At 52.4% G+C, this 10,914-nt stretch overlaps 1 protein-coding gene across 1 annotated transcript; it reads left to right on the top strand.

The window, feature by feature from the left end:
- The first annotated feature begins 3,492 nt into the window (after positions 1–3,492).
- LOC142403887 (olfactory receptor 14J1-like) lies at positions 3,493–10,482 on the top strand. The gene is made up of 3 exons (XM_075490186.1): positions 3,493–4,457; positions 9,311–9,392; positions 10,378–10,482. The coding sequence occupies exons 1-3, from the start codon at positions 3,493–3,495 to the stop codon at positions 10,480–10,482; spliced, it is 1,152 nt and encodes a 383-aa protein (XP_075346301.1).
- Positions 10,483–10,914: the final 432 nt, after the last annotated feature.

Genomic DNA, 10,914 nt, shown 5'->3' with positions numbered 1-10,914 from the left:
CAGGCCTGTATTTGGCCATTGAGTAGCTGCCCTGAAGTGGGCTAAGCAATGGGGGGATATCCATGAAACAACTGCCATTAGAGGTGATGGAGATCTAGGAAGTACAGCGGAAGGAGAAGAGAAAGAGAGACTTAGCTCCATTTGGTGAGCTGACTACCTCTGTAGGTGCTGTGGACATAAGGAACAGGGAAGGTTTTAGTTGTCCTAAATGTAAACATCTGCAATCATTTCCATCTACCAAAGGAATTTCCTCAGCAGGATCCAAGATGCTGCCCCCAGATGCTGTCCTCTCCCTCAGCATTGCTCCATTAGACCTTGCAGCTGCCTGGTGTCACCCCAAATGCCACCAGGTGTTCCCACCTGAACAACTCCCTCAGTCTCCATTAATTATCAAGGGAGCCGAGACAAACAGTTCACATGCAGGTGTCTATTTTGTGCACACCTAACTGAGGCAAGAGGAATGCCACCTCCTGTGGGTTTGTGGTGTGCACGAGAGGAAGCTGAGTCCTTTTCTAGCCCCAGGACTTCAAACCCAGGATGGAATGCCTCAAATGACTCAGCTGACCCCCTTCCCTCAGCAGGGGTACAGGACATCCTTCTGTTTAACTTTCTGGTTGTCCTGTCTAATGATGGGACAAGGAAAGGCAATTCTCATGCCTAACCCTGTCTCTGAGAGGAGAAATGACACAGCTGGAAAGAAGTGTCTCTCCCCAGGTGAGGGAGGGAACATGAGTGCTGCCTTCAGCCTGTTTCCCAGCAGGTTCCCCTGCAGCCCCAGGGACACCTGGAGGGAGCCCAGAGGGGGCAGAGAAAGTGCTGCCTTGGGCTGGTCCTCTGCTGCTGAGCTGGGCTGGGCTCCTGGCATGGAGGGAGCTCCTGGCAAGCGGGCAGCGCTGCAGAGAGACAGCTCTGCCCAGGAGCAGCTCCTCTGCAAAGGGCAGCAGGGCTGAGGGCACTGCCTGCAGGTGCAGAGGGGAGAGCAGTGAGGCAGAGAGAGGTTAAAGGCAGCCTGGGCTTGGAGGATGCTGAGAGCTCACTGGGGGAGAAATCTTCACAGCCCTCTACGTGGTAAGTCTCTGGCTGCAGGGCAATGCAGCTGTGGTTCCGGGAGGGATCTCCTAAAGCTGGCACATCCCACAGCCTAAGGGATCTGTAAGCACAACTCTCAGAGATTCTGTGGTGTAGAGGAGGAGGACATGATCCAGAGCAAGGAGTCCCTACTGCACCATCAGAGGGACAGGGCATGATGGCTGCGTTCTCCCAGGGATGGCTGCAGGGGTGTGATGCCGGGTGTGCAGGCAGGGGTGCCCAGGGCTGTCCTACAGAGCAGGGTCCCGGTGCCCCAGGGGCTGTGTGCTGGGCAGGGACTCTGCCGCCTGCCAGGGTCAGCACTCAGCCTGACTGGGGATGTCCCCGGGATGCTGTGGGGAGAAGCTGTGGGTGGAAAGAGTGACCCTCAGCAAGGCAGGGTCCTTCTGCTGTTGAGAGGGTGCAGCATGGGTCAGGGCTGCTCAGAGCTTCAGGTCACCTCGAGAATATTTCCAATAGGAGTTTTCAAGGAGAAAGTCAAAACAAGGATTTCTATAAAGATAAGGAACTTTCCTCAGTCTGTTTTCAATTTCCTACTGTTGGGGAATGGGAGGCAATAAATGATAAAGGATTTCTGAATTTTGACAAGTCACTGAGACTCCTGAGCTGTGACTTTGAGTGATCAGTAGGTCTGCCAGAAACCTCCTAGAGTGCCTTCAGCCGCTCCTCTGCCTATGGACAGCACCAGCTTCACCTCTGCTGGACCCATCAGGGTGTTTCTTACCTGCCCTTTTCCACCTGCAAACAGGACCATGCATGCAGCCAGTGCCCTGCAAACAGGCAGGTTTCTGTAGGGCCAGGGGGAGTGCACAGAGGTTGGGATGGGATCTGTGAGCACTGACAGGGAAAGACATGGGACAGGGAAACACCTCCCAGGAGGAAAATCTCCAGGCAGCAGAGATATGATCAGGGAATGAGAGGAAATGAAAACCAGAAATGTTGTGGGAGGGAGAATTCAGAAATCTCCCTATGATCCCCTCCGATGCAGACCCCTTCCCCTGAGCAAGCCCCCTCGCCTCCTGTCCCACCCAGCAAAGCCTCTGCCCTCAGGGCTGTGGGGTCCAAGGCGTGAACCACCTCCTCTGCAGCCAGAGCTCCAGCAGAGCCGTGCTGCAGCTCTCCAGCCACGTGTCCATGTCCCTCTGCAGAGCACAGGGCTGAGACCAACTGCCCACTAATGTGAGTGTCTGGGAAGTGTTGTGCACAGCTGGGTGAGGGTAACGCTGTCCTGAGTGCCCGGCTGCCTCTCCACTTGCCTCTCTCAGCTAGACCATCACTGCATTTCTCCTTGTTTCTTCACCAGTCTGTGTTATTGTGATTGTTATCTTGTTCTTGCTGTCAGGCTCTCTGGGGATGGGACCTGCAGCAGCCGAGTCAGGCACTGCCACTGCTCTTGTGATTCCTCCCATGCAGGTGAGTCCATGGGAATGAAGTGTCCAAGCTGTCCTCTAACCTGTGGGGCTGCGGGCAATGCACTCTGTGTCATTCCCTTGCAAATGAGCTGACTCTCCCTTACTGAGATACCATCATTAGGACCCTTGGGTACCTCCTTGGGGTGTCCTTCCAAGCACTGAGCTGCCCTCCAGGATGCAAATCTGTCCTATAGCATCTTGGTGTTACCTGAATGCCCCATGGAGAAGCCCAGAGACGCTACAAGCAAGGAAATGCTGCTGGGTTGGTGAAATGAACCCTGTGTGTCCTTGGCTACAAGTGGGGTGCTGAGACCTTGAGAAAGGGTGAGACACGTAGTGCTCAGCAATGGATATCTCTGCTCTCAGCAGTGCCTGGTGTCTTTTCAGGTTAACGTGTGAGTGTGATTAGCCTCTGTCTCAGAAAGGGACAAGCAGAGGGCAGCTGGGAACAAGACAGAGGGACAGAGCAGCTCCCCTCACTCTGCACTAACCCACAGGCAATCCTCTGGCCTCGCAGGGCTCCCTTTGCTCTCCCTGAGTGCAGCAGAAATGATGAGGGTTTCTGACATCCAAGAAAACCTCCAGCTGAGATGGGAGAGAGCTGTGAAAACCCCTCTCTCTATCAAACACTTTTGCGATTGTGGTTTCTTAGCAATGGCAGTGCAGGTACTGACAAGCCCTTTTGCATTGGGAGCAGTTTTATCTGACAAATTCCACCACCAGGACTGCCCACACCATTGCCAGGAACCCACAGCTGCAGAGCAGGGCTAACTCCATGGCAGCCAGCGGGCAGAGGCCCTGCTCCTCCTGGCACACTCAGCCAGCACCACCCACAGCTCCAGCCACAGAGCTGAATGAAGGTCTCATAGAAATGGAGAAGGGGCAGGGAGTGCGTAGTATGGAAATGGCTTTGGTTTCCCTCAGAGAAGTCTCCCCTAACTTGTCACTGTCCTTTCCTCCTTGTTCAGTACTCCTCACCCAGAGGCAGAAGATGTCTAATGGCAGCTCCATGACCCAGTTCCTCCTCCTGGCACTTGCAGACACGCGGGAGCTGCAGCTCTTGCACTTCTGGCTCTTCCTGGGCATCTACCTGGCTGCCCTCCTGGGCAACGGCCTCATCATCACTGCCATAGCCTGCGACCACCGCCTCCACACCCCCATGTACTTCTTCCTCCTCAACCTTTCCCTCCTTGACCTGGGCTCCATCTCCACCACTGTCCCCAAATCCATGGCCAATTCCCTGTGGGACACCAGGGCCATCTCCTATGCAGGATGTGCTGCACAGGTCTTTTTCTTCATCTTCTTGATGTCAGCAGAGTATTGTCTTCTCACCATCATGGCCTATGACCGCTATGTTGCCATCTGCAAACCCCTGCACTACGGGACCCTCCTGGGCAGCAGAGCTTGTGTCCACATGGCAGCAGCTGCCTGGGGCAGTGGGTTTCTCAATGCTGTGCTGCACATGGCCAATACATTTTCCATACCCCTCTGCCAAGGCAATGCCCTGGACCAGTTCTTCTGTGAAATCCCCCAGATCCTCAAGCTCTCCTGCACACACGCCAACCTCAGGGAAATTGTACTTCTCATGGTTTCTGTCTGTTTAGCATTTGGCTGTTTTGTTTTCATTTTTTTCTCCTATGTGCAGATCTTCCAGGCTGTGCTGAGGATCCCCTCTGAGCAGGGACGGCACAAAGCCTTTTCCACGTGCCTCCCTCACCTGGCCGTGGTCTCCCTGTTTATCAGCACTGTCATATTAGCCTACCTGAAGCCCCCCTCCATCTCCTCCCCATCCCTGGATCTGGTGGTGGCTGTTCTGTACTCGGTGGTTCCTCCAGCAGTGAACCCCCTCATCTACAGCATGAGAAACAAGGAGCTCAAGGATGCAGTGTGGAAACTGATGACTGGGTGCTTTTCAGAAGCAATAAACTTGTTCATCTTCTGCGTGTCACTCATAATGTAACATCATTACAGACCCAGCCTGTCTTCTGGAGTTGTTGTTGCTGTTGTTTTGGGAGGCATATTTTTGCTTTTATTTTACTGGTGATGATATTGTCCACAAAGAAATGTCATTATTCATGCCACTTATGTGTCAGTATCTACGTTTCCTGTGTGATCCAGAGATTGTGTAAATGAGAACCCAGACTCTCTCTCTATTTAACCACACAAAGGTCCCTGCAGCAAATTGTTTGTCTGAGATCCTTCCTCCGAGACCTTCTCTGGAGCTGCAGGGCAGTACTTGTGTGCAGAAGTGGAGGGGAAAAGAGTCCTGGCTCAGCTGCACGGCCAGGGAGCAGCAGCGCTTGGCCTGTGCAGAGCTGCTCTCTTTTCACTTCCACACTCTCTTTCTGATCCCTTGCATTGGTGTAAGGCCTGAGCACTATGGCAGCTTGGTCACATTCCTGCTGCATGGCAGTCCTGTGATCACCGGCAAGGACAGGTCATGGGCACTTCTGGAACAGAGCTGGCATCAATAAAAGTGTTTCCATCATGAAAGGTGATCTCCTGAGTGCAGTGCCTGAAGGCTTAGGTCTTCTTTCAAAGTTGCTGTCAAGAACTTGCTCAAGAAAGTGCCCTGTTGAGGAAAACACCAGTGAACAGCTACAGTGTGTCAGTGTGCAGGGTGGGGGCACGCAGCAGTGTCCCTTGCACAGCCAGGCCTCCAGGGACAGACTTGAAGGACCAGCAGAGCAGGGGCTGGTCTGTGACCTTGTTTGCTGGACACCCTGGGCAAGGTGCCCCAGGACAATCCTCACAGACCAGCCCCTTGCAAACACCATTCCCAGCACTGGCCTCTCACCCCAGCTCGGAGAGGTTGTTTGTCTGTCCATGGTGGGACACCAAATGACTAGGTCAGAAGTCCATGTTTGCATTGTTCAGAGGAGACTTAAGCATGCACATCGTGTGCGTGTGGGGAGGTGAACCCGAGTGAGCACAAATGCCATCAGCCATTCCTAGAGGAGCCATGAAGGCCAGTGGGACAGACAGTGCCTCGAGGCCACTTCCCTTTGAGAGTAACGTCCCCTGGGAAACCAACCACCTGAATGCAGCACTGGGATGTGCTTCTGTCAACCGAGGTCCCTGTATCCATTCCTCACACCATGGGGCATCTCAGAGAGGTGCAGAGCAGGGCGATACACGGCAGGGCTGAGGTGCCTCCCAGCCTCTGGGAGTGGCAAGAGGAGGCCAGAGAGTCACCGTGCCTGCTGCAGCGCACTGCCTCTGCGTGTGCAAGGGAAGGACTCGTGCCTCTGAACACCCCTGTGTGCATGAGGAGTGCATGAGTTCAGCTGAGATGTGGACACCTGACAGGGCCCTGCCATTTCTGTGTGTGACTCCAGGAACAAACCCCACTGTCCCAGTGAGATTCATCTCATGTGCCTTGGAACAGCAGAAATGCTCCTGTCTGCTCACATCACCCTTTCTGGATTGTGCCCTCAAATGTGTCAGAGCAGTCAGAGAGGTTCTGGGGTCCTTGGAAAAGGCAGACATCAAACCTTTCTTCCAGAAGTGCAAGAAGGAGGATTGGGAGAATTACAGGCTGGTCAACCTCACCTCGGTTCCTGAGAGGTGATGGGCCAAATACTCCTGCAGCCATTTCCAGGTACTTGTAGGACAAGAAAGGGATTGCAGAAGCTGTATGGGTTGGGGAAAGAAGGGGATGTTTTGTACCTGAACCCTAGCAAGGTTTATGTCATGGTCTGCCATAGCCTCTTTACAGCCAGATTGGTGGTATCTGGGCTGAAGGAATGGATGATGTAGTGGGTGGGAAGTTGGCTGGTGGATCAAGCCCAAATGTAACCGGTGGTAGAGTCCTCCTGGCAGCCACTTACTAGTGGCATCCCTCAGCGCAAGCACTTGGGCCAACACTGCTGAATGTCTCCATTAACTGCCTGTACAATGTGACGGAGTGCCTTTCCAGCTCCTTTGTGGATGATGCCAAATTGGGCAGGGCCCTTGAGCGACCTCATCTGGTTAACGCTGCCTTGAGCAGGACAGCCGGACAGGATGATGTTCAGGGGTCTCTTCCAACCCGAGTTACTCTGTGATTCAATGAATCTTTTCCTTGGAGAGCTTTCTGAAGACAGAACAGACAGAGGAAGAAGGAAAAACAGAGAGGCAGAAGTAGAGATATAAAAGTCACCAGTATAAATGCAGCAGTTCCTGTGACAAACATTTCTCCACTCACACCGTTGTTAGGAAATCTATGAGATAAATGTGATGGAACAAGCTTACTTTTATCTGCTCAGGTACTGGGTCACAGGGAAGGTGATGGTTGGGTACGGTATCACATGGTCAGTTGTGTCTCGGGAACTCATAATCCAGTAGGAAGCCAGTGGCTGTGAAGGGGGCTGTGAGGTCACTTCTGCCTCTGGAGGCGATAGGCCAACAGCAGGAATGTGCCTGGGAAAGGGACTGTGAGGTCACTTCTTGCTGAAACAGCTGATAGCTCAGCCCTTGACTCATGGCGGGGGTATGTGCTTTTAAGCTCACATCTGCCAGGGTCTCTGGCAGGCCAGCAGAAGGCACCTGGTTGGCACATTGACTGGGAGATCCCCTCTGCCGAAGGACCTAGGCTCGCTCCAGGAAGGGGGCTTACATTTTGGTTGTCCTGTCTCTCCTGCCTGAGTACATGCTGGGACAGCAGCAGGCACGCAGCTTGCTCGTGTCTATCCGAGAAGCTGAAAGGCTAGCAGCTTTGGGAGATGATGGTGAGGTTACTTCTCATTGGTCAGTCAAATAGCCAGCAGAAGGCTGATGGATTGGGATGCCTGCTTGAAGGGTTGTTTCCCAGATGGTGGAGCTCTCCTTGGACATAGGAAACAGCAGGAGAGAGCAACACTGCTGCACAGCTTGGAAGGTGGAGATTGGGCATCAGGGGGAAGAAATGTCACTCAAAGCATAGTGCTGTGGTACATGAAGTCCTCCAGAAGGAGCAGGAGATCAGTCCATGTCTTTGTGTTTCAAGGAAGAGAGTGTGAGGGTGGACAGATTTCAGTGAATGTATGGAAATGTCGGGGTGAGAGCAAAGTGAGGAAGCGAGATGGGTGTCTCCAGCCTGCAGGGCAAAAGAAGCAGCTGTGGGACAGCGTAGGACAACCTGTGGTGGAGATGGCAAAGAGCGCTAGCAAGGCTGGAAGTCATCAAGAGAACCCAAGGCTTTTTCCACTTGACTATGGCAATTGTCTGTGCCACCAAGGCCTATGAGGACACACGTTGTCCTGAGGCACTGGGGCCTCACTGCCTCCTTGCACACCCCCAGCAGGGCTGGGAACTGTCATAGCGTTGTCCTTCCCTCAGCACCACACACCCCACATCCCACTGCCCCAGGAAGAGCCCTGAGCACTGTGTGAAGGACAGGAGCTGCCTTCCCCAGGGCTGGGGGTCAGAGCTTGGCCTTTCTGCTTCATAGAACAAAGCCAGGGTTTTCTCAGCATCTCAGCTGCCTCCACAGTGCCTTTGCCTACCTGTCATCATGGCCTCCAGTTGTCTGCTCTAACGAGTCCCTGGGGGGCTTTGTCAGTAATGGCCCTCAGTGGGGCTCATTAATGCTTCAAGGTACTTTGGGTTTGGCTTTTGGTGTTGACTCTTTGAGAGGTTTGTGCAATCTCTTCTCAGTACCTGAGGTTCCAGGACTCAGCACCAAATGCCCCATGGGGCTCATTAAAATAAAGCAAGCCCTAACGAGCTGTGCGCCTTCTTGTCATTTTCTTCTAGACTTGTACAGTTAATTAGAGAGGTTTCCTAGTGCACTGCTGGAGAAAGATTTCAAAGAACTTCTAATAAACATGATCTTTTATTTTAAATGGTGTATTTTATTAATTTTCAGTTTAGAGAAGAGACAATAGGAGCATTCTCTGTTTGATATTCATCCAGGGTCTCTCCTGAGTAGGTCTGCACTGGTAGGAGAAGATGTCCCTTGAGGTCTGACACAGTATGGACAACCTTGCTCCTCACCTCCTCAACCCCATCATGTCTCTCATCAGCCACCTGGGACTTGTGTCCCTTTTCCTTACATCAGACTTCTCCTCTGCAGTCTGCAGCTGGACGGTACAGCTCCTTCGTACCAGCTCCCACCGCTTTCCTTAGAGACCTGGCTGCACAAAGGCAAAGAGGGATTTTCTTAATTTTGAGCAAACAACATAAAACTGATTAAGATTCACCATTCAAATAAAACACACTCCTCAAGTGTATGCCAAGTACAAGCTGCCACCCATGAGGTTCACCTCCCACAAGGCATAATCACGGAAGAAATATTTTAGACAGAAAGGACTTTATAAAATAGACACAATTAAAGAGTTGGCTCTTTAGACCAAATTAGACAGACTACTGAAAGATAGGCAGGCTTTTAATTCCCTGAAGCTCAAAGCAGCTACTGGATTGTTGAGGGGTGCCTGAATGATCAAAGTGTAAGGGGAAGGGAAAGCTAGAGAGCAATTGCCAGTGTTTCTGTGCAGATGGGCTGCTGGAAAGGTGACGTCAGACCTGGTCAATTTAGTTAGGACAGGTGGAATATGTGAAAGATGAGGGAGGTTAAATGCATGGCCGAATAGACAGAGTACTGACCATGCAACTATAGAGGCAGGTCAGTAGTGCTCCTCTTGTTATTAATGCACATCCTGAAAACCCCGCATTTTGATCTCATGGGAAAACACCGACATTTTATTAAAAGTATTCAGTTGTTTCAGCTGAGGATGTCACGCTTGTACTTGTAAACGCGTGTAAAAATTCCTCAGCTTTTCAGGCAGAGCTCCGCTGTCTGACCATCAGTGCCCAGTGCCAGCTCTGAGGACCCGGTGTCTCTGCAGTAGGTGCCTGGGACGGGCAGCTGTCACAGAGGACCTGCTGGAGACGAGAGCCCCTCGGAAGCTGCAGCTGGAGCCTGCGCAGAGGGTCCCGGGGCACCTCCACTGGCACCACGCGCCCCTGTCCCTGGAACTGCATCCCACCCCAATTTTATGATCTCTTCCCTTTGCAAACAAAGGCAGTACACAAATCCCCCAGACATCAGTACAGTAAAAGAAGACAAAACAAAGCAAGGAGGAGAACAACATCAACGGTGTTTGAAGCTTAAAGTTGCAACAGGACTTTTCCTTCACTCTGTATCTTGCATTCTATTTCTTTGTTGCTTCAAGTTTTTAAAATATTCTCAGCATTTCCATCATACTGAGGCCTTACAGCATTAAGAAAGATAATTTTTGTGTCTTGCACAGAGCCCAGGGCCCCAAAACACTCCCTGCCCTGGACTGTCCATGCCACCGCTAACTCTTGGCACAGAGTGAGTCACGCTCGGAGGTGTTGACCACTCTTGCCTGATGGAGGAAAGCAAGGTACAAAGCTTCAGGGAAACATTCTCTTTTTGGATGGCCAAATTTGCACTAATCTCATCAAATATGTGTTTTCTGTCTTTTTATGCGAGTATACGGAAAAACCTGTATTTATGTATAGGTCAATGTATAGAAAAATGTGTAGGTGTGTCCAGTTACTCAGCAAAATACATTTCCTACCAGCACTCTCAAAGGAAGCATCTTTGTTCCCACGAATTACTGTCTTTATACTGTCTTTGTCACTCCATCCCCTGCCCCACGGGGCACTGGCACCAGGTTTCCCTCAGCTGCCTTCCTTGTGCTGACAACACATTCAGAGAAGCCCTTCTGGGGGCCCTCCCCATGCATGGCCACTTCCAGCCACCGCTGAGCTTTGGCTCTGCTGGCTCCATCCCTGCACCCCCAGGCCAGGTGTCTGTCTGCCTCCTGGGCAGCCTGGTCCCCTCCAGCCTCCCTGCTCTTCCTTCTGCAGTTTGACCTCCTAAGTCAGGGGGGTCCCTCTTCATCCACGCTGACCTCTTGTGGGCCCTGCTCCACTCCCTGCACTTCAGATGGGCTTCTTCCTGGGCTTTGAGGATGTTGTCCCTGAAGATCCAGGGGGGACTCACAGCCCCTTTGACCTCCAGGACACTCCAAGCAGATCCTCAGCTAACTGAAATCAGCTCTCCTGCAGTCCTGCACTCTCATTCTGCTAGGTGTCCTACTTCTCCACCAGCTCATGGTCATTGCAGCCATGGCTGCCCTCATCCTTCCCATCCCCAGCCAGAGCCGCCCTGTCTGTTGGTAAGACACCAGCCCTCGTCAGCTCATCGAGTGTCTAATGTGTCAACATGTGGTCTTCCACACCCTCCAGGCATCTCCTGGGTTACTTGTGCCCAGCCCTGGTGCCCTCCCAGCAGACTGGGGGTGGATCAACTTGCCACGTAACTGAGGACCTGTGACCATGAGGCTTCCTCCAAGGCTTCCTCTAACAGCTACCCACGTGACAACGAGCTTTTTACTCAGGCCCTTTTGCAGTGAAATTCCTGGGCCTGTTCTGGACATCAGCTGTGCAAGGACAGCCAAACCTTGAGGAACTGCATGGGGGA

The sequence above is a fragment of the Mycteria americana genome, unplaced genomic scaffold (assembly GCF_035582795.1).
Source record: "Mycteria americana isolate JAX WOST 10 ecotype Jacksonville Zoo and Gardens unplaced genomic scaffold, USCA_MyAme_1.0 Scaffold_46, whole genome shotgun sequence".
Classification (NCBI taxonomy): domain Eukaryota; kingdom Metazoa; phylum Chordata; class Aves; order Ciconiiformes; family Ciconiidae; genus Mycteria; species Mycteria americana.
Note: the sequence above shows the minus strand (reverse complement) of the source record. Positions and strands in the feature narration are given on the sequence as shown.

Bases quoted from the DNA above. Each gene is read 5' to 3' on its own strand.
- LOC142403887 (XM_075490186.1), top strand. From the start codon at position 3,493: ATGTCTAATGGCAGCTCCATGACCCAGTTCCTCCTCCTGGCACTTGCA. The intron at 4,458-9,310 runs GTAACATCATTA...TCTCTGCAGTAG, and splicing joins TTCTGCGTGTCACTCATAAT to GTGCCTGGGACGGGCAGCTG. The intron at 9,393-10,377 runs GTCCCGGGGCAC...CCTGCACTTCAG, and splicing joins AGCTGGAGCCTGCGCAGAGG to ATGGGCTTCTTCCTGGGCTT.